Source organism: Panicum virgatum, chromosome 8N (genome assembly GCF_016808335.1).
Source record: "Panicum virgatum strain AP13 chromosome 8N, P.virgatum_v5, whole genome shotgun sequence".
NCBI classification, from domain to species: Eukaryota; Viridiplantae; Streptophyta; class Magnoliopsida; order Poales; family Poaceae; genus Panicum; species Panicum virgatum.
Window position 1 is genome coordinate 12,097,161 of NC_053152.1, and position 22,843 is coordinate 12,120,003.

Here is a 22,843-nt window from a genome sequence, read left to right on the forward strand (position 1 = left end):
TAGGAAGACCAAGCAGCATCGCAACGTCCTGCAGGGTCGGTGCCATCTCCCCACAAGGGAGGTGGAACATGTGTGTCTCAGGTCTCCATCTATCAACGAGAGCTGAAAGTAGAGACCTGTCTAGCTTCACCAAAGCACTCTCAGCAAGACGAGCCACTGTGAGAAGACCTGCCTCGCTCAGCCTGCATCATACAAGTGCTCAAATGTTAATACATTATATAACGAAATGTATAACGGATAAAAACAGAAAATATACGACATATCACCTGGGCACCCATCGTGGGTCTACAGCAACCAACTCTGCAGGTGGACGTGGACGCAGCACGTTTAGTTCTTGGTGCTGAACCTTCGCAAGGAAGGACCGGTGACCCGAGTCTATTGTTGGGTCCAGCAACCCAGGAGTAACCCCAGCCATACCTACCACGTAAGATCAAAACAATACAATACAATCACACACATCTAAATATTTCTAATATTTCCTAAATAATTTATAAGATTTTCTAACCATTAATAATAATTTCTAATATTTTTTAACATTTTAGAAATTTTCTAATATTATCTTGCAATTTTTAAGATTAATTAATTAGATTGCTAGTGTATTATATCAATGCTAATCACTACAATTAACTACACCTAAATGTACCACTAATCAGTCCTAATAATAATTAAAATGATTGCTAATCAACTGTTTCAACAAAATAGTTTCTATAGTTTTTTATAATTTTCTAACATTCTCTACAATTTTCTATAATTTGCTAACATTTTCTACAATTTTCTACAATTTTCTAACATTTTCTACAATTTTCTAATATTATCTTGCATTTTCTAATACTTCTCTAACAATTTTCTAGTATTTTCTAATACTAAATCTAACACTTAATGTAATATATCAACGCTAATCACTATAAGTAAATGCACCTAAATGTACCACTAATCACTCCTAACAATAATTGAACTGATTGGTAATCTACTGTTTCAAAAAAATAATTACAACATAATCTATTTATAAAATATGGAAAAATTTAGTTACCTAAAGTCGCCGGCTTGAAAATCCGACAGGACTTCGCCGCTTTGCCTCTCCCTCACCCCTCCTCTCCCTCCCTCCCTCTCTTTTCTTTTTTCTGGATTTTTAGCAAGGCAAATGAGGGAGGAGGGGCAGCCAACACCCTTATATAGAGGTGGGGGGCCGGCCGCCCCAGCCGGGCGGCCTGGGAGGCCGGCCGCCCGGCTGCCGGGCGGCCGGTTCCCAGGGACCTGTACGCAATTTTTTTCTTTTTTTTACAGATTAGCCCCTGTCGCCCGGCAGCCGGGCGGCCGTGGTATATTTCTGTAAATTTCCAACTCGAAAATATATTTTTTAAAAAACAGAAATATAAAATATAAAAATAAAAAACCGCACCAGCGGACTTTTTGCTTTAACCGATTCAGCCGGCCCAAGACATTCTGAGGCAAGACGGCCCACGAAGCACTCCGTCTTCCACCAAGCAGTCCGTTTCCCGTTGTCTTCTTCCTCGCAACCGACGATCTTCCACCGCCGCACCCGGACGCCTCCTCCACCACCGGGCCGGCGGTGATCCCGTCGCCTCGCTGCTCCTTCCATCATCCACTGCCGCTTGCTCGTCCCCGCCTTGCGCTAACCTCGCTGCGATCGCCGCACGTCGACCTGGCCCACCGCCCGCGGCCGGCGGCTCCTTGCGCCCACCGCCCCCCCCCCCCCCCCCCCGGCTTGGTTATCTGCTTCGCCGGGGAAAGACGCTCGGGAGAGACGGGCGACTGCGCTGCTTCTCAGCATCGAGCTGCCGCCGCTGGTCGTCGCACCGGGGTGCTGCCGAAGCCCGGCTAAGGTATCACCGATCTCTCTTCCTCCCGTTTCATCGATGTGTCTGTGTTCCCTATCTCTCAATTTTCTAGTTGTATATTCTTGTCTGATGAAGTAATCGTGGATTCTACTAGGCTTGTTTGTTCTTCTCCACTCGGACTTCCGATCGCGCCCCATTAAAAATGGCGCAGATCCCCAACCTTGACAATGCACCGCTGAATCTCGCAGCCTTCAGGTCCCCCCTCCTGTGCATACTCTCCGCTTGTGTCCTCCTATCCATTGTGCCTCTCCGAATTCTGATATTCCCGTTGTGTCAATCTGCAGGGAGCAGTCTCAAAAGGAGCTGCTGGGCATCCTCAAAAGCGTGAGTTTCTCATCTCGCACTGCTTGTTGCCACATTTGGTGGTCTTGTTGTTGATGGCTAGATGCTTAACTGAGGAGTTTGGTTTTCTGTGTTGTCTATCAGATAAGGGGGAAGAAGTGCCTCGTCATTGACCCGAAGCTTGCTGGGACTCTGTCGCTGATCGTGCAGACATCGCTGCTAAAGGTACAGTGACAGAGTGTGTATACATCGGCAGTCTTGTGCAGTTACTAAAACGACTCTGGGACTTCCTTAGCTCATTATGCAATTTGTATTTTTTTATGCTTATATTATGAGGAGTATGGCGCGGAGCTGCGGATTCTCTCTTCTGACCCCTTGCAGACGGAATGCCCAAAAATTGTATATCTTGTGCGTTCTCAGCTAAGCTTCATGAAATTCATTGCAAGCCAAATCAAGAGCGATGAACCTAAAGGGCTCCAGAGGGAATACTTCCTTTACTTTGTGCCACGCCGTACTGTTGCTTGTGAGAAGGTATCTGTTGTTCCTTTTATGTGTTTGAACTAGTCTGACTTGAGGGTTCTGTATTATTTATCTGTGCTGGAGTTCCAGCTTCTTCAATCCTAGAATAGTTTTCAATGCTGAGAGAAATTTGGATATTCAAGATTTAAATTCAGTATGAATGTCAACTAAAAGTTATAAATGGTTCCCTAATATGATGGATATGTGTATTCTCATATTCTGGATCCTTCTGTTTCTTGTTTGTCCCTTTGCGGAAAGAATGAAAAATTTAATCTGCATGATTGGATACCACAAAGTCTAGTTAAAAACTGGTTTGAAAACTAGAAGTTGGCGAGCCGGAGCCAGATCCCTTAGTATATGTATGCTTAGATATTATGAGTTCAATGACAGTACCCTTTCTATTTCATAGGGTGTTAGGCATTATCCCTGTGTACTGTATATAGGATTCTCATGTCGGCCATGATGGATATCAGTCGTGAAATATATTTCCAATTAGACACTATGAGATCTTGCATAGTTGTTTCCCACTTCCCAGATATCTACGGTAGGTTTTAAGAACAAATGAGCCATCTTGAGAGGTAGCTGTTGCTTTCCTTTTCCGCTGCCACGAGATGAATGGAACTAAATGATGCTTACTTTCTAGGAAAAAGTCCATTTTTGACTCCTCAACTCTTGGGTTTGTCCAACTTTAACCCCCAACTACAAAACCGGACACAATGGACACCACAACAATTAATACCGTGCAACATTGGCCCCCCGACCCCTTCTGGGTGGTATTGTGATGACATGGCAGTGGTTTTACTCTTTTTTTTTTTGCCAACTAAGCCATGACGTGGCCGGGCCCACCTATCATACCCATTCTCTCTCCCGTCTTCACCACCGACGCCACCGATGCCCGCTCGCCGCTGCACTGCCCGCGCCTCCCCTCCGCACTCGCCGCCCCCATGGCCCCAAAGCGCCCGGCCGTTGCCGCCGCCACCGCGTCGAGGTCGGCCTCCGGCGCGTCCAAAGCCGAGGGGGACGCGTCCCGCCCCCAGCACCGCCGCCACTGCTCTGCTCTGCTCTGCCTCGCTCCTTTGTCGCACGCCGCCACTGTGCCCCCAAATCCGCCGCCGTCTCCGCGCTTCCGGCCAGTTCCTCTCAGACTTAGCATCTCTACCACCTTGCGCACCTCCCCATCGCTTCGCTCCGGCTCGTCGTGCCTCGAAATCGCTTGCCGACGATGAGCCCCGAGTTGCCAACGCTGCCGTGAGCTACTACCACGGTGAGACCTCACCTCCGGGCTCGTTCTTCTTCGATTGATGGCACAAATAGCATCGTTCGTCTCTCACGTAGCTCGTGCTCGCACTAGATGGACGTGTTCGCCGCTGCCATGATCGGAACGCGGCCGCGCCGCCGCCGGCCAGCCTGCTGCTGTCATGCGCACGCTGCGGGCCACCTCTGGGCGCCCCTGCGTTGCGCCATGGAGCGCCGCGGCAACGCCTAGCCGCGCTCACCGCCGCCCCGCCCACCCTGCTGCCGGTCCCTCTACCTAGCTACGCGAGAGCAGAGCAGAGCGAGAGATTCCGGCGGCGGCGGTGGCTGCTGTGGTTGCCCAGCTCCTAGGCTGGCCGCGTGCAGCTCGCCGTGGAGCTCCTCCTGCCGCGGGCCGCTGCCTCGCTGCGCACATAGGCTCTCGCGCGCGCAGCCCTGCCGTGCCGCGCAGCCTCTGCGTGCCGCTGGCCCTGCCTCGCCGCCGCAGCCTCTGCTTGCCGCATGCCATGGGAGCTAGTGGGGAGCTCTTCTCGGGCAAAGAGAAGAAGAGTAAAGGGGCTGGGAAGGTTCGGTGGTGGTAGGTGGAGCTCGTGATGGCCTCAGCTCGGTCGTTTGCAGTGCAGGGCTGGCTAATCGATGGCGGTGGTCTCGGCTCGGGGAAGAATAGAGGAGCGGCCATGACTGGTAACGGTGGCACGGTCGATTGCGGAGGCGGCCCGCAGCGTCGCGCCACGGAGCGCCGCGGCAACGCCCGGCTGCGCTGATCGCCGCCCCGCCTGCCCCGCCTGCCCCGCTGCCGGTCCGCCCCCCTGCTTGCGCCGAGCTGCGCTGCCGCCCTCCATGGCCGCTACGCCGGCCGAGCCTGCCTTAGCCGCCGCGCCCTCGCGCCTCCACCGCTGCGTGTGCGCCGCACACCGCCCATGCGCAGCGCCGCCGAGCCGCCTGCTCCGCGCCGCCGCCCCGTGCCGCCTCGCCGTCGAGCGGGCCACGGCACGCCACCATGGCTTGCGCCCCCGGCCGCCGTCCGGCCTCCCCACGAGCGCCCGAACCCATGCACGGGTCCCGCAGGAGGAGGAGCTCCCTCGCCGCCGCAGCAGCTCGGCAACGCCCGGCCTCGACGGCGGTGGTGTGAGCGTGCGGACATCAGACGTGGCGGCGGCGACAACGGCTCTGCTCCCTCTCTCTCCTCAGCAATGAACGGAGTCCGCCACATCAGCGCCACGTGTTCAAAACCGCCGCCACGTCAGCGCAAAATCACCAAAAACGAGCACAGGTGCCAAAGTTGCACGGTATTACAACTTAGGGTGTCCATTGTGCCCGGTTTTTGTAGTTGGGGGTTAAAGTTGGACAAACCCAAAAGTTGAGGGGTCAAAAATGGACTTTTTCCTACTTTCTAATTTAACTGTGAATGAAAGATGGCTTCTAATAACTCTTTTTCTTGTCACCTGCAGATCCTGGAGGAAGAGAAAGTTCATCAGAAATTGACACTTGGAGAATACCCCTTGTATCTAGTTCCATTGGATGATGATGTCCTTTCATTTGAACTTGACCATTCTTTGCAGGTACTGATGCATATTGGTCTAGCATGTATATTCACATATTCTGAATCCATTTGAGCTATTATGATTTTCAGGAGTGTCTTATTGGTGGAGATACAAGTTCCATCTGGCACGTTGCAAAAGCAATTCATAAATTAGAGGTACTTACATATCTTCAGTCCATGTAAGATGCATCTGTTTTATGCAGATGTATTGTTTAGACATGCTAACTTGTTATCTGCTACTGAACTGTGGAATGCAGAGCATCTACCAATTTTAGAAATACGCAAAATTATAAGCTCTGAAATATTCCATTGGTAGAAGCATGACACCCTGTTATTACTCATTTTTTGCCCAGTTTGCTTTTGGAGTTATCCCAAATGTTAGGGCTAAGGGCGTGGCATCAACCAAAGCTGCGGAGTTGTTGAATAACATGCAACAAGAGGATCCAGTCAACATGGATGATGTAACATCAACTGATGTCCTCTTTCTGCGACTCATATTTCTGAATTCATTTGAATCTGCTTATCTATTTTCTACTTTTGGTGTTTTAGATGGGGATTCCAGAGATAAACACTGTTATTCTTTTAGACAGGGAGGTAAATCTTCTATTATACTTTATTTGTACCGTGGTTTGGAATTCAAACAACCATTTTGCGCACTTGATTTCTTCTTTTGTTATGCAACTATTGTACTTGGATTTGTCTTGAGTCATTAAGGTATAGAAATTACAGTGATCTCAGGTGTGGTATTGTTTTGGTGTCTTGTAGTTTTTCTAATATGCTCTGATTTATTGTTTCGACTCAGGTGGATATGGTGACACCGATGTGCTCTCAACTAACATATGAAGGCTTATTGGATGAGGTAACACTACAAAAACTGTTCATCCTGGAATAAATCATGAGCATTTGATCCGTTAATGTTTTCTATTAGACGTAGTAAAGTAGGAATCCTATGATTATGAGCTTGCATATGTATGGCATTCTAGCATAGATTTATCTGAAGTTAAAACCGATGAACAGCAAACATGATTCCCTTTGTCTTACAAGTTGTATGTGCAAAACATGATCCTCTGTTAAAATCTAGGCATGTCTGTTAAGATTGAACAGATGTAGTTAAAAGACCTAAACTCTACTTTTGTAAAATCAATAATACTGACTCCGACAATGAATACTCAAGTTCAACACTAAGGTAAAGAAAAGAAGAATGGTCTTGTGAATATATTAATTTGGTAGATTTCTCAACAAAAATACTTTCGGAATGTTGTTTTCACATACTCTCTATTCCCCTAATTAATAATATGGGAATTAATGGTGGAAAGTGATGCTCTTTCAGCAAACACCTGCTGCTGATTGCACATGATGGTCTAGTCATCTTAATTCATCAAGAAATGCCTATGTTGGCTTCTTTGTTTTGGGATCTGGCAGAGCTGCCTGCGCCAGGCAGTGCTCCCAGGCCATCGATTTCGACAGCTTGGGGCCAGGATCGCTGCCTGGCTCAAGTCCCCATCCAAACAACCCTTGCAGCTGGAGGCTTACCTTTATTATTTGCAGCAGGGTAGTGTTGCCTAGGATTTTTCCTTAGGGCTAGTTTGGGAGGAGGGGGGAGCTTTGCCCAGGGAAGTTAATACCTCACAGGGATTTTCCAATCCCACCAATTCCCTGGGTGGAATTACCACAGAGGGTAGCAAATCCCTACCCCTATTTGGAGAAATGGAGGGTAGTGGAAACCCGTGATATCAAAAATGGTCTTAAAAGATCAGGAAAATTATGATAAATCCAATAAAAATAATAAAAATGAGAATTTCATTACCCAACAACTGCAAGACAGACATAAACCTACCACCAAAAGTCTCCTCGCTAGGCATTAAGCTTAACATTACACTGGATAACAAGATGAAGATAGCTGCAGCGTCATCTCCAGATACAGTTAGGCGGCAAAAGACAGATAAAAGAGTCATTACAATAATAAATTTACTTGGTAGCTACAAATACCATAGTCATGAGTTGATAACAGGACCCCAAGCTACACTTTATCAAGCCAGTACCTGCACATAGAAGAACATAGATACTGTCAAAAACTTTGTGAATTTCTAAAGTGAAGCAAAAGAATATGGAATTGTGTGGAGACAAGTATAACACTTTGTATTAAGCTGAGGATATACTGTTCTATTCTAATGTCTGAAGCAACTAAGGCAAGAAGACCAGACAACTGGCCTAAACTGAAGCTCCCAGCCTCAAACAGGCAGATATCTGAAACAAGCACCCATACCCATTGCTCCATTCTCTCTATGTAAACACATTTCTTCAGTTTGCAGGTTTGTGATACAATTGCGTATACAGCAGTATGGAGTATCACGCAAATGCATTCATTATCAGTTAAGTGCAAAGAACATAATGCTTCCAAACAGTAGTCTGAAGGACTGGAACAAGCAGATGTCTGATACAAATTCTGAACCTGAAACAAGCATGCATCAGTACAGGAACCCAATTTTCAGTTTGAAGCACATATACATAGATCCTTGCAGTTCTACAGATTTCAGGTTGATTTGTTTTTATGCCTTCTTGAAAGAAATGCCAACACGTTTTGGGTGCGACTAATGTAGGGTTCGAGCGAGTGCACGGGGGTTTTGGGTATGGTAGCAGGAGTCAAGAGGGGGAGGATGTGTTGAACTTCACGTTAGCCTACGACTTGTTGATAGCGAATACCGTGTTTAAGAAGAGGGAATCCCATCTTGTGACGTTTCGTAGTGGACAACACTCGAGCCAGATCGACTTTATCCTTGCTAGGAGGGAGGATAGACGTGATTGCTTAGATTGTAAGGTGATACCTGGGGAGTGTGTTGTCCCTCAACACAACCTTGTGGTGGCGGACTTTCGTCTTCGGGTACGTGTCCACCGGGACAAACGTGCCAAGATTGTGAGAACAAAATGGTGGAAGCTTAGAGGGGAAGCGGCACAAGCGTTTAAGGAAAGGATGCTAGGTGAGGGGTCTTGGGAAGAAGGAGAAGACGCAGATGACATGTGGCTAAAGATGGCAACATGTGTTCGGAAGGTGGCCTCAGAGGTGTTTGGCGTGAGTAGGGGAGGCAAACAGGAGGGGAAAGACACCTGGTGGTGGAACGATGAGGTGCAAAGGGCTATTAAGGAGAAGGAGTGTTTCAAGCGCCTCCACCTTGACAAGAGTGCAGCCAACATCGAGGGCTATAAATTAGCGAAGATGGTTGCAAAGCGAGCTGTGAGTGTAGCAATGGGTAAGGCGTATGATGACCTGTATTAGCGGCTAGGCACGAAAGAAGGGGAGAAGGACATTTTATAGGATGGCTAGGATCCGCGAGCGGAAGGCAAGGGACATCAACCAAATCAAATGCATTAAGGATGAGACAGATCGACTGCTAGTGAAGGATGAGGAGATCATGGATAGATGGAGAGAGTACTTCAACAAGTTGTTTAATGGGGAGAGTGAGAGCCCTACCCTTGAGTTAGATGACTCTTTTGACGATACCAACAGCCGTTTTGTGAGGAGAATTCAGGAGGTATAGATCGAGGAGGCTTTGAAGAGGATGAAGGGAGGTAAAACGATGGGCCCTGATGGTATCCCCATTGAGGTGTGGAGATGCCTAGGAGATAGAGCAATAGTATGGTTAACTAAGCTTTTTAATCTCATTTTTCGGTCAAACAAGATGCCGGAAGAATGGAGGAGAAATATATTAGTACCTATCTTCAAAAACAAGGGCGATGATCAAAGTTGTACTAACTACCGTGGGATTAAGCTGATGAGCCATACGATGAAGCTTTGGGAGAGGGTTATCGAGCATCGTCTAAGAAGAGTGACAAGTGTGACCCAAAACCAATTTGGGTTCATGCCTGGAAGGTCAACAATGGAGGCGATTTTCTTAATACGACAATTGATGGAGAGATATATGGAGCAGAAGGACTTGCACATGGTCTTCATTGACCTTGAGAAGACATGACAAAGTATCGAGAAATGTCATGTGGTGGGCCTTAAAGAAGCACAAAGTCCCAACTAAGTACATTACCCTCATTAAGAATATGTATAAGGATGCGACGACATTTGTTCGGACATGTGATGGCAACACCAATGACTTTCCTATTAACATAGGACTACACCAGGGGTCAACATTGAGCCCTTATTTATTTGCTTTAGTGATGGATGAGGTCACAAGGGATATACAAGGTGAGATCCCTTGGTGTATGCTCTTTGCTGATGATGTGATGCTAGTTGACGAGAGTAGGGCAGGGGTTATTAGGAAGTTAGAGCTGTGGAGACGCACGTTAGAGTCGAAAGGGTTCAGACTTAGTAGGACCAAGATCGAGTACATGATGTACGATTTCAGCGCGACTAGGCATGAGGGGGGAGATGTTAGTCTAGATGGGCAAGTGGTGGTCCAGAAGGATACTTTTCGGTATTTAGGATCGGTGCTACAAAAGGATGGCGACATTGATGAAGATGTTAGGCATAGAATTTCAGCTGGCTGGTTGAAATGGCGGCAAGCTTCTGGCATCCTTTGTGACAAGAGGGTGCCACAAAAGCTAAAAGACAAATTTTATAGGACAGCAATTCGTCCGGTGATGTTATACGGTGCTGAATGTTGGCCAACAAAAAGGCGACATGTCCAGCAACTGAATGTAGCAGAGATGCGGATGTTGCGGTGGTTTTGTGGGCACACAAGGAGGGATAGAGTTCGGAACGAAGTTATTCGGGATAGGGTCGGGGTGGCACCAATTGAGGAGAAACTTACCCAGCATCGGCTGAGATGGTTTGGACATGTCCAACGAAGGCCTCCTGAGGCGCCGGTGCGTAATGGGGTTCTTGAGCGGATCGATAATGTAAAGAGGGGTAGAGGTAGACCTAAACTGACGTGGGATGAGTCGGTTAAGAGATACCTTAAGGATTGGAATATCTCTAAAGAGATAGTTTTGGATAGGAGCGCTTGGAGACTAGCTATCAATGTGCCTGAATCTTGAACTTATTTCTTTCGGGTTTCATCTCTAGCCTACCCCAACTTGCTTGGGAAAAAAGGCTATATTGTTGTTGTTGTTGTTGTTGAAAGAAATGCCAACAGCCAAGGCAATTGTACTTATACAACATACAACCATGAGCTGCGCTATATCAATCTCAGACAAAGAAACGGCTAGAAGGCAATCAGTACATTCTATATAAACTAGATCAAAAGGATTAATCTATGCACTGCGCTCTACAAGGAACAAAGCAAGGCCTGGACAGAAATAGCTATCAGTGCTACATTAAATAATATGGAACCAAAATTGGCTCTGGATCAACTGCATCCAGATAAGAAGTTGGGTGGAGTTAAATATGTTTGTAGCTGTTAAAAGCTGCAGCAGCATAAGAATATAGAAATAGCACTACTAGTCGTTGCTACAGGACATGAATGAAAAAAAGGCTAGATTTATTGACTAGCACAAGGCAGCATCAGGTTCAATGAATGCACATGAGCCATACATGTCATCAGACCCAGTAACAACATATATATTTTCATGACAATTTACTTATGGTTTCCCAAGAAAAGAAATGGACAAGTTACAAGCAGATAACATTGGAACAAAGGTACCTCCTGTTTCTTCAGCACATTGGAGATTTATTTGTCACAACAATCCCAGTGGGTCCTCTCTTTAACCATCCAACTACTTACAGCCCTGTTTCCACCGTGGCAGTCTCTGATTCACTGCTCAATGCTCATGAGTCGACCTCTCAAGTTTGGCACAACTCCTGAAATGAATCAAGGATCATCACACAAAAACAATTGCATTTGCTCATGATGGATCAAAAAGAAAAATAGAAAGAATAATATACAAGCTCCCAGTTAGCAGAGGGGAAAAGCAATCTTACACACCTCTGATTTTGTCGAAAGGCAAACCTTGTACAGGCAAGGATTTGTAATCAATACTTTTCAAGACCAGACTAAGAAGAACAGAGCATGTTAGATGGATATTAGAAACTCTACAGTTAAGTAGTCATAAAAACTAGGAAAGCATAACCATGAGCCAAAGCACTTACCCACATTTTAGGTCTTCAAACTCACCAGTTTCAACTGCCACCTGCTTCCCAGTTACTTCATCAACTACATAACAAATAAAAATATATAAAAGAAGGCTCAAGAAGAAAATGGTCATTGCAACTGTTGTCCCTACGTGCTAGCTACTAGTAGGAATGAACCCAGCAACTACTAACCCATGTTTTCAAATCGTCTAGTCGAACCTAGTCGCCATGGGACCGATCAGACGACTAGTCGTGAACCCGGACGCATAGGAGGAGCGGTGGCAGCTCCTGGAGGCGGAAGGGGGAGGCGGACGCGGAAGCAGACGTGGAGAGCGGGGGCGGAGGCGGAGGCGGGGCTGCTTTTTCCTCGCGATGCGTCGGGGAAGTGACGCCCGACCCCCGAAGGTCGGGAGTGCTGGCCCTGTGGAAAACTCGTGGATAGGGTCAGACATCCTCTTCTCGTGGGCTTCCAAATGGCGGGGTGATTTGGTCCATGGCCGATTTCCACGTGGGTTTTGGGCCCTGGGAAATGGCCGGGTTCCTGGCGGTATTCCGGGCTTCCAAACTAGCCCTTAGTGTGTTTTCTTTTTGTCTTTTTCTTTTCTATATGATTCTGAAAGAAACAATGACAAAGGTGCCATATCATCACTCCATGGATGGTCGGTGCGGGACATTTATTAACTAAATCATGCATTTGATATGTACAGATAATCTACCATCTGTTTCACCTGTTGTCAGAAGATATGATTATATACCAACTCAATACCGTATTTGAATCTCAAGGTTGAAATGAATTGTATGATCATATACTATTCTTACAGATGCTGCAAATTAATAATGGTTCTGTGGAAGTTGATGCGAGCATCATGGGAGCTCAAGAAGACGCAAAAAAGGTTAAGGTTCCACTTAATTCGAGGTAAGTGTCCCTTAGTATTTGTTATCTCCATTAGTGATGATTAACCTGCTCTTTTATTTTAAAGTTAATATTAATAAAATTGTAAATTTACTTTGTGCCTGTGGCTACTTTTTCTATAACTGCAAGCACTTTTTTTTTGAACACGTCTGTTCACATCCTCGTCCATTGCAAGATACTTATGTTTTATCTTGCACAATTGGAAACTTTTGGATACTTAAGTTTAGATATGTATTATGGAAGGATTTCTTAGCCTTATTATGACGTAGGATTTCTTAGCCTTATTATGACGTAAGTCACTATTTACTACTCTCTCCATTCAAAGTTAAGTGACACTGTAAAATGTTTGCAAGGAAAATTCTGACCTTCTATCGACTTTAACTTGATGAATATCTTGATTGGCTATGCAGAAATGTACTGGTTAATTTTTTCAAAAAAAAAAACTAACATAATATCAAAACTTCATATAAAATTATATTAAGATAGAGCCTGGTGCTTATTTGTGACTCAGATAGTGCAACTATATATGTGCAATTCTTTTATTTACATGATATCTGCTGTATTTGTAGATATACATGTAGACTGATGTTCTATTTCTATTTCAGTGATAAGTTGTACAAGGAGATTCGAGACCTCAATTTTGAAGTTGTAGTTCAGGTTCACTCCACAGACTACTCTTTTTTATTTTATGCAAAGGAACTGTGCACTAATCCTTTGTGGTTTTGATGACACCTGCCATTGTCATAGCTATTTGTTAATGAGTCTAATTCCTGTTTCTTAGTATTAACTGCCATCATCTCTTTGATGTTTAAATTATTACTAATTGTATTGACTGCAGACCTTGCGTCAAAAAGCAACATCTATCCAGCAAGATTACGCAGAAGTGAAATCTACAAATGTAAGAATAAAGTATTTTGCATTGTGTTCTCTAAACTTTACTTATGCTGTCATGTACAATGTTGCTTAATAGAATTCTGTAAATGCTGACTCTTATGTGTGTGTGTGCGCGCGCGCGCACATTATAACATCTCACTTAAATTAAATTGGTTCATTTGAAGAGGCACGGGGCATGTCTGAAAATTTAATTGTGTATAATGTGAATTTGAGTGCTTGGTAACAATACCAAATCTTTTAGTCTAACGATGAACATGTTTGGATGAAACTCTTATTTGTGCCCTCCTTTGTTAAAAAAAGCCGATATATTACGAATATGTTACTTCTTATAGTGAATTTCTTGCTTTCCGTATTAAGGATTTGTATCTTTGTCCAGCTTTGGTTAATTGTTATTCCTCTTTATTTCAACCACAATAAATTACCTTTTGTCTAGTACAATGTGGAAAAGGAAGTTCTTTAGATAATATTATTGTTTTGACTTTTGAACAGACTCGGTCGGTTTCTGAGCTCAAGGATTTTGTGAGGAGGTTACACTCGCTGCCAGAGATAGCTGTGAGTTAATTGCAGGCCTTCATTCTGTTTGTCTTGGTTATTATTTACTAACTTATTGCATGCAATGCTTTAGAGGCATGTCCATTTGGCACAACACTTGCAATCGTTTACTGGAAAACCCTCCTTTCACGCCCGACTAGACATAGAACAAACAATATTGGAGGTTCAGAACTTTGAAATGTGAGTTTATTTTTCCTCTGCTCTTGAATTTTCTTTTTCATTTCTTTATTCAGGATTTCTTGTAGTTCATTCATCATTGTCCTTTAAGTTCTCACTTGCTTCTTTCTCTTTTTTTCTTTTTCCTGTATTCTTGTTTCTATTAACATGGCAGCAAACTTAGTAACTTGCTTTCTTCTTGATCGTTCAGAGTTGAACTTATGTTTAGCGTAGATCTGTATTGGTGTTACTCTTACACTTCTACAAACTCCGCCTTAATCTTACATGAAGTTCGGTCGATGCCCTTTCTGGATATTATAATTAATGACTGTATTTGTCTTCCAGTTCACTCCTAAGTTATCTTAATAATATAATAACTAAACTAACTCATCCCCAGATGTTTTGAGTATATCGAAGAGATGATACACAAACAGGAACCTATTGAAAATGTGCTTCGCCTTCTAGTGTTACTTTCACTTACAAATGCTGGGTTGCCAAAGAAGAATTTTGATTACTTGAGGTATGCTTATGCTGGTTTGTGTAGCTTTGTTTTTTTCCATCTATTGCTTCTGTGTAAAGTTTTATTTTCTCTCAACTCACAGATATAAGTCCATTAGTACATTGACACGGTCTCCAACGTGATATTTTGATTAGCAATATCTATAAAAGTACATTATCTCAAGTCAAAAAGAATTATATACAATTATGAAGTATTTTTCATGTTGAATCCAGTAGTGTAGCAGTGTTGAATGTTGTGAAATCTTTGATATTGATGGTGAGACTAAAAACGGTTTGACTTAAGAGAAACTTTGATGGGCTTATATTTGTGAATGGAAAAAGTTGTTCATTGCTTTGAAACTTGCTAGATATGCTCAACTCACAGATATAAGTTTACCCCTGTTCCGTCAGTAGCGTCTAATGGTGTCAATCCTGATCTAAAGAGTCAAGTTTGCCCCTCATCTCTCTTTCTATTCTCGCTCACTGACATGTGGGCACCACTCGTCAGCTTCATCTCCTACCTCCGGTCACCTCTCTGTTCTCCAAGCAGTGCTCATCGTCTAGCTCATGGCGGCTTCCACTCCATACTCATGGCAGCACTACGGCCTCCGCGTGCTGTCTGGCTGCCCACGGGCGGGTCCATGTGACCATGCGTCGCCGTTTGATATAGCCCGCCTGGCCGCTGCGCGCCGGTCTGTACAGCCACACGCTGTCGTGCGCTACAGCCTGCCCAGCAGCCCGCACTAATTCGCGTGCCTGGCTGCACACCACCCGCCTGGCCGCGCGCCAGTCCGCGCAGCCACGCGCAACTGCATGGTTCAGCTTGCTCGGGTACCTGCGCCTCCCGGCTGCCTGGCTGCGCATTTCTCGCCCGGCCGCCTGGCTGCGCATTTCTCGCCCGGCTGCCCGGCTGTGCATTTCTCGCCCAGACGCCTGCACGCTGGCCCACTCGCTGACACTCCGGCCACGCCCTACCTCTGGTCGCGCTATTGGCACCACCCCACAGGCCCACATCACTTCCTCTGCCCGGTCACTGCTTGCCATGCTGGCATGCTCTCTTGTTGGCTGTTGTGGCTAGTTTGAGCTTCGGCAGGAACGGGAAGGAAGAAAGGTTGGACACGGGTAGGATGTTTGGATAAGGTTCAAGGGTAATTTGGTCTTTTTTTTTCTATTTTCCAAATGGTTTTTCTGTTTTTTAATTCATTTAATTTAGTCACATCTAATAGACATCTAAAGTAGGGGTAGACGGTAGCTTCGATTTGAAAGAACAAGGGCAAGTTTAAAAAGAAGGGGTAAAATCACAATTGAATTTGAGGACGAGGGTAGAAATACCATTGTCCGTAATAGAAGTGTTGCGACGTTGTGGTATCCAGATTTACTAAATCTGTAACATCCATATATATTGCTCCAATCACAGATCAATCATGATCAACACATGATAAAATTATATACTTAATAATATTAAAGGTCATAAATAGGCTTTGTGGCCAAGGTTTACATAATACTGCAGGCAGGCAAGTAGTCATAGACCCGTATCTTTATAAACTGAAAGTGGCCAGGATGATCTGCACTTGCCTTGCATGCTATACCCTCATGCACGCCTCAATGTTGACTAGGGTCTTTGGACTGCATCTGACCAGGAACAAAGTGGTGAACTAGTGGAGGTCCAAGTATTCTGAGTAATCTGTGACACAGTCCCATTCAAGTCACAGTTTCGCTATAATGCTCCTGCCTCCCACCACAAACGCAAGCATATTTTTTGAATTTATCAAAACATGCAAGTCCTTTTTTTTAATGAATTATCTACCTCTCGCCTTGTTCTATCTGAATGCATGGATGAATGTAGCCTTTAGAGATACAATTGGGCGTGGTGCAGTCATTATAATGTTTTATTTATCTATTTGCAAGATAGAATATGCCTTTCTTTCGTTGATGTGTAGAATAAATCTTATTTATAGAAGTATGTGCTTCAGGATTGTCATTGTTAAATTTTTAGAATTTATCTGCCTGATTTCAGCATATCGATTTTGCACCTAATTCTTGTCTATTCTGCATTTTTATTCTTTTTGTTAGGCGGGAAATACTGCATAGTTATGGCTTTGAGCATATGCACTTGTTGTACAATCTGGAAAAAGCTGGCCTTTTTAAGAGGCAGGTTAGTCAGATTCAATGCTGCTCCCTGAACCTTTTCTTCAGAACCATCCACAGCTCCTTTAATGCTTTTTATCATTATTTTTTTCTTTCTAATTTTCTATGAGGTACTGTTGTGCTTTGCAGGAATCAAGAAGCAATTGGGTTGGTATTACAAGAGCTTTGCAGCTTATAGTTGACGTAAATGATACAGCAAAGTAACTTTTGTGGCTTTATGTTTGCTTTGTATTCAATATTTTCTTATATTCTACTCCATCCGTCCAAATTGTAGGACATTTTGTCTTTTCTAGATACATAGTTTTTGCTATGTATCTAGACAGCAAATATCTAGGTGCATAGCAAAATGTATGTACCTATAAAAGCCAAAACGACCTGCAATTTGGGATGGAGGGAGTATTTGTTTGCGCTGCAATTGTTTGGTTTCACTTATGCGTGATCACAAATAACAGTACCCATCCATGCTCAAAAAGAGCTGCTATCAATCTGCATGCAACTTAAACTCTTGTAAGTTATATAGTTTATTGTAGTCTTTCTAGCTGTACCCTAGAGACAAATCAGCATATCTTTGTGGGAAGTAGAATAATTGTTGGTTTCAGAAATAATTTTGTAGGAATGGAACAATTGTTGGTTTCCATACATCTGATTGAAGCTTCATGATTAGATTGTACCAAAACATTTTAGGTGCATTCTTGTTCCTGTTTGTCTCAGATTTTCTCCCCCCACAACACATCGCATCATTTTTCCTGCCCATTCGAGCAAAAACCCCATCGCATCATTGTTGTAATTACTTAACACATAACTACGGCTATTCTTCTGATTGTTGCAACTATTTTGTCATTTGTTATCTAGGTTGCAGTGCAACTAGTACTGATCTATTTGTGTTGTCAATCTCAGCCCTAGTGATATATCATACATCTTTTCTGGATACGCGCCTCTTAGTATTCGCCTTGTTCAACATGCAGTGAGATCTGGATGGTAAGTTTAGATTGTTGGTTTCTTTTCATCAGTTTATATTTGATGGTAACTTTTATTTTCATTTTTCTTTGAATTTAGTCTTAATAGTAAGGTTCATTTAATTTCTCTGGAAAAATTGTCTCTGTACATCATAAAGTTGCAAAAAAAAAAATCATAGAATATTTTTTTCTCCAACACGCAGGAGAGCTGTGTATAATAGCTTTAAGAAAAGAGGTTTTAGAAATACAACAAACCTAGATCACCGAACACTTGGATGTTTACATACATGTCATGAACACTCGCTCAGCCACTAATTCATCCTAGGGTCTGGCTCTGCTAAACCTCTTGCTCCAGCCAGGCTCCAAGTCTCCAAGAATGAGCTTCCTCATGAATCGTTGACAGAACATGCTGGATGCTTGGCGAGGCATTATTAAAAACACAATTCATCCTAGGGTCTAGCTCTGCTAAACCTCTTGCTCCAGCCAGGCTCCAAGTCTCCAAGAATGAGCTTCCTCATGAATCCTCATGAATCGTTGACAGAACATGCTGGATGCTTGGCGAGGCATTATTAAAAACACAATTCATTGCAGTGCTTCCAAATAACCCAAGCACTAAGAATGATTAATGAGTTTAGACTGCGCGACCAAGGTGTTGATTTTGACCCACCAATAATGCTGCAAAACCATCCTGCCTGAATAATAGAAGCTAAACCTCTGGAGAAGACACATGTAGTTAGGATGTGCTGGATGGTTTCATCTTCTTGATTGTTGATTATAATGTGGGCACATCTCTGGATGCTGTAGTCCTCTTTTGGCCAGGCGATGTGCAGTCCAACACCGGTTGTGCATTGTGCATTGCTAGCCAAATAAAGAACTGAAGGGGTTGATCAGTTCAGCCCAGCCACTGTAGCGGTTGCCGGCAGTGCCACTGGCTGTGGGCCAGCTGCAGCAGCTGCAACACAGCTGCAGCCAGCTCTGCGCTTCCGCCAAGCAGGCTCGAGATTTCTTAAGAGCCCAAGTTTTCCAAATAACTTTCCATGGCTCAAAAGAAATGGATCCATGGAAGAAGACAGTATAGGCTGATCTTGCTGAATATTGCCCTGAATCTGAAAATATCCACTGATGGCCTTCCTATACCTCCCGGTTGGAGGTTCACCTCTGCTAGCAGGTGGCAAATATCAAGGTATTCCTACAAAGCAGCCACTTGAGAGATCCTTGAATGTCTGAGTCCATCTGTGATCAACTGTGGCCTCCTGAACTGTGCGCTTGTTTGCCATCTTTTAGGAATGGTAGCAAATAGATTGGGGCTAGTGCCGTGATTGAGTTTCCATGCAGCCACTTGTCGGAGCAAAATAAACGTATCATGCCCATTGCCCACTATGGTCACAATTGCTGTTAAGAAGAGAGCCTTCGCGAAGCAAACTTGCACGGTGAACATTGACCATGGCTTTTCTGGTTGGGTTTTCTGTAACCATTGCCAACTGAGGGACTTTAAATCTTGAATGCCAAGTCCTTCCAAGTTCTTTAGGGCAGCAAACTTTTGGCCACGCTAGCAAACAATGTCCCATAGTTGCCTCTTTCCATCCCCGCCACAGAAACCTGCGATGGCTTTCAGGCTCAATAGGGAGTTACATGACGATGGAAAGATACAGCACCACCATGGAGGTTAGAACAAATAATCAGAGGACAAAAGGAAATATCCAGCTTCTACTGAGTAATGGAAAATTATCAGTACATATGTTCTTATTTGTCCCCCCCTCCCACTTTCTGTTTTGGGGAAGAACAAAATTTAGGGAAGGAAAGAATTATGTCTGATTATTGTGTTTATTCTTGAATAACATTCTGTAAAGCAAGAAATGTGGCCTTTCAATTCTTTTTTTTAATTGTGCAGACCTTAATTCTGTGGAAACTTATAATATTTTTAAATAGTAAACCACAGCAGATCTGTTCCACAACACAATTTTCTGTAAATAGGCATAATATAGGAATGTCTCAATTTATCTATAGTTCTGCCCTTCTTCCCAAATGGTCTAGTTCTCTGGAAAAGTTACTTTGTTACAATGGAGCAAAATAATCCTGTTAATTTGTCTTGTGTTTTTTTATGGCTTCTGCAATTAATGCTTCTTTATTTAGGGAAGTGTCATCAACTTTTAATTAATGGATAGAAGGTTTGCCACATATTTTTTCTCATATTAAACTTTTTTCCCATCTTCAGGCGATCCATTGAAGAATTGTTGAAACTATTCCCAGGTCCGCACCTGGATTTGAAAAGAGTGAGTATATTTCATTGAATTGAGGACTGCATTTTAGGATGGCATTTTTTGCACCTAAAGATTTATCTAAATCATGTAGGGTGGTTTGACAATTAATTCTTCATTGGAAGTACTTCAAGGATCAGGGGCTCAACAGAGTATCAACAGGTAAGTTCACCTGTATAGAACTGTTATTCAAAAATATATTGTGCACATCGTGTTGGCTGTATTAAATTCAAGGAAAAGGTGGTGATGATGTCATGCATGGTTATATTGGCCCATATAAGGGAGGGAGGAGGAGCACCGTTCCTTAGCCCTTAGGATTGGATTATTATAAAGGATTAGATTGGGTTGTTTCCTCAGTTTGGGAGATTAGTTTCTTTAGCCTTAATGGACCCCATCTCTATAGGACTGAGTTAACCCACGACAGGTCGCGGGTTAGGTGATTGTGCGACCCTCTTAGCCTTCCACTCTTCTTTTCTTCTAATGATCTAATCACAAAAGGACAGCAGCTAAGTCGCTTTTGAAAGTCAGGGGACCACCACCCTCTGACATTCTGATGTCTCTATCGCTCTTCCATGTTGCTCTTTTTTAGCATTAAGCTTGTTTATAAAAAATATTTTATCTTCATATTAACTCCGTTTCACGAACCGATTACACCGTTGGGTTCTACGCAACGAGACGAACAAAACTAGACCCCACTTACATATGTTTTGATGATATTTTGCACTAGTAGCAACTTATGTGACGACTTGCTCTTTTCTGTAGCAACTAGTGTGTATATTGGCTTACTGTAGCGACTTTTATTTTGTGTCAACTTATGTGTTTGAGTGTACGATCGATTTTGTTTGCGGTAACTTATATCTTATATGTGTGGCAACTCATGTGTATAATAGATTATGTTTTGTGGCAACTTTTATCTTACATGTGTGAAAACTTTTATTTTATGATAATTTATATATTATCACACAAGTAGCAACTTATGTGTAAATTTAGATTTAACATTGTTGAAGTATTAATTGCTACAATATATACATATAAGTTGTCAGTATGTAAATATCAACTTATGTGAATAGCATGTAAAACAAAGGTTGCCACAAAAAATAGAATCTATTATATGGGTAGCAACTTATATATGTATATCGTAGCAACTTCTTCAATAATATCGAAGGTCAAATTTACACATAAGTTGCTACTCGTATGAAACAAATTCAAAATATATGCAAGCGGGATCTAGTTTTGTTCGTCTTGTCACATAGAACACAATGGTGCAATCGGTATTTAAAACGAAGGTCGTACGAGGAAGATAAAACATTTTTGAGAACAAGCTTGATTAAAAAGAAAGACATGCAAAAGGAGGGATGGATAGACACGAGGGAGATAGAGGCTATGAAAGCATGGGCCGCATGTATAACAGGCCGTAGGCGGGCTGCTGTCCGTCGCACGGTCGTGGACAGGCGCGACCGATCGCCTGATAAACTTTTCCATCTCTATAAGGATGGGTTTCTATCTCCTCTGAGGAAGCAAAAAATATATTAGAATTCTTAGTATCTCATCTATCATTGACTTTGTGCTACTGCCATGTGACAGATGATGGCAAAGTGATTTGGATACGCAAATTGGCATGTATTTCATTATCTTAATTTTATTGGTTATTAACGATCGCAGCACAGATACTTGTTCTCCCTGAAATATAGGCTATGCCCAAAATGCATAGCAAATAATTTCTGGACTGTATCAGCAGATATGGGAGATTGATCTCATGCTTGAATTAAACTTATATGAAAGAAGAGTGCTTTATTTTACTATTTGATATCACAACTCCTAGTAATATGTCCCTGGGAGATGCCTAGAATTGTACTGTTTTGTTGGGATTTTGAAGTTCTGAATTGTCTGGATTTTCTTTTTTACTTACAAAGAGAGAACAGTTCATTACAGTTCTAGTCTTTTACCAAGCAGTAACACAGTTATGAATCTGCTCATCTGTTTCTATCCTAAAATTTCTATTTGTTCTAGGGTTGGTCATCGCTCTCTGGTTCTGGTTGTGTTTATTGGTGGTGTAACATTCGCGGAGATTGCTGCCCTTCGGTTTCTTAGTGCACAGGTATACATTCTTTGACTGTTTATGAACTTTTAAGTGTTTGTAAATTGATCCCAAGTTATTTTCATCCATGTTCACATTTATTTTCATATTTTCGGTTTTTCACAGTAGATCGTTACAAAATTAACAAGAACACGTTGGTGCAACCATACTATAATCTTCGTAACTGTCAGTTCCTTGCATAATACATTTTGTGTCTGTTATGAGAACCGAAGTGTCTGGATCATAATTTTTCCCCTTTATACTCGAGTACTACTTCTAGTCTTCTACTGTTTACTTCACAAACTAATAGTCAAGTGCTACTACTACTGTTTATTTCACAATGTCTTTTTACTAGGAGCTAGTTTTTATAATGTAATTAAGCCTGAGTTTTCAACTGGGATGATTGCTTTTTATTTATTATTTGGTATGTACTACCTTGCCTTTTTGCACCTTTGACGCTGTCTATTGCAGGAAGGAATGGGCTATGATTTCCTTGTTGCAACAACAAAGGTTGTTAATGGCAACACAATACTCAGACCAATTATTGGCAATAGCAAAGAGGGGATGATGTAATTATTTTTTATTCCTTTTATTTTAATGTAAATTTTTGCCGAGCAAGTTTGTGTACTCATAGACGAACCCAAGTTCGTGAGGGCTTTCCTTGTTATGTTGTTCGGCATCTGGATGTTAAGGCCGGCGGTTATAGTTATGAAAAGGGCCTTTTTTTATCTCCTGTGCGACTGTAAATAGGAAGAGACTATGAAAAGGTCTGTGCGTTACCACGGGTAGCCGAAAGATCATTGTAATTAACAGCTTTTTTTTAAAAAAAAAACTGGAAAAGCAGCAGTTTCTTGCATCATGGGTGGCCACGAGCCTACCTCCCCTTAAACTTTATAACTCATCTAAAAAAGGGCAGCA

At 43.1% G+C, this 22,843-nt stretch overlaps 1 protein-coding gene and 1 long non-coding RNA gene across 4 annotated transcripts; one reads left to right on the forward strand and one right to left on the reverse strand.

Annotated features, from left to right (window-relative positions):
• Positions 1–1,454: 1,454 nt before the first annotated feature.
• Positions 1,455–22,784, forward strand: LOC120685329 (vacuolar protein-sorting-associated protein 33 homolog). 3 transcript variants are annotated; one of them, XM_039967185.1, is made up of 23 exons: positions 1,457–1,844; positions 1,954–2,054; positions 2,144–2,183; positions 2,286–2,366; positions 2,478–2,672; positions 5,366–5,476; positions 5,548–5,613; positions 5,811–5,918; positions 6,007–6,051; positions 6,260–6,316; positions 12,295–12,389; positions 12,992–13,043; positions 13,225–13,284; positions 13,770–13,832; positions 13,906–14,012; positions 14,386–14,508; positions 16,560–16,641; positions 16,764–16,834; positions 17,532–17,612; positions 19,806–19,863; positions 19,943–20,010; positions 21,859–21,946; positions 22,397–22,784. In XM_039967185.1, the coding sequence occupies exons 2-23, from the start codon at positions 2,002–2,004 to the stop codon at positions 22,496–22,498; spliced, it is 1,806 nt and encodes a 601-aa protein (XP_039823119.1). In that variant the 5' UTR covers positions 1,457–1,844; positions 1,954–2,001; the 3' UTR covers positions 22,499–22,784. The 3 variants fall into 3 exon arrangements, 2 of the variants coding, with proteins under 2 accessions (XP_039823121.1, XP_039823119.1); XR_005679511.1 differs by lacking the exon at positions 22,397–22,784 and having other exon boundaries at positions 1,455–1,844; positions 16,764–16,817; positions 21,859–21,952; XM_039967187.1 differs by lacking the exon at positions 14,386–14,508 and having other exon boundaries at positions 1,455–1,844.
• On the reverse strand, positions 11,087–11,557 carry LOC120685330. Its single transcript, XR_005679512.1, has 3 exons — positions 11,492–11,557; positions 11,328–11,395; positions 11,087–11,203 (listed from the first exon to the last, which is right to left on the reverse strand). It is a non-coding gene; the product is annotated as an uncharacterized LOC120685330 (long non-coding RNA).
• Positions 22,785–22,843: the final 59 nt, after the last annotated feature.

Bases quoted from the DNA above. Each gene is read 5' to 3' on its own strand.
- LOC120685329 (XM_039967185.1), top strand. From the start codon at position 2,002: ATGGCGCAGATCCCCAACCTTGACAATGCACCGCTGAATCTCGCAGCC. The intron at 14,509-16,559 runs GTATGCTTATGC...TCTTTTTGTTAG, and splicing joins AAGAATTTTGATTACTTGAG to GCGGGAAATACTGCATAGTT. The intron at 20,011-21,858 runs GTAAGTTCACCT...TATTTGTTCTAG, and splicing joins GCTCAACAGAGTATCAACAG to GGTTGGTCATCGCTCTCTGG.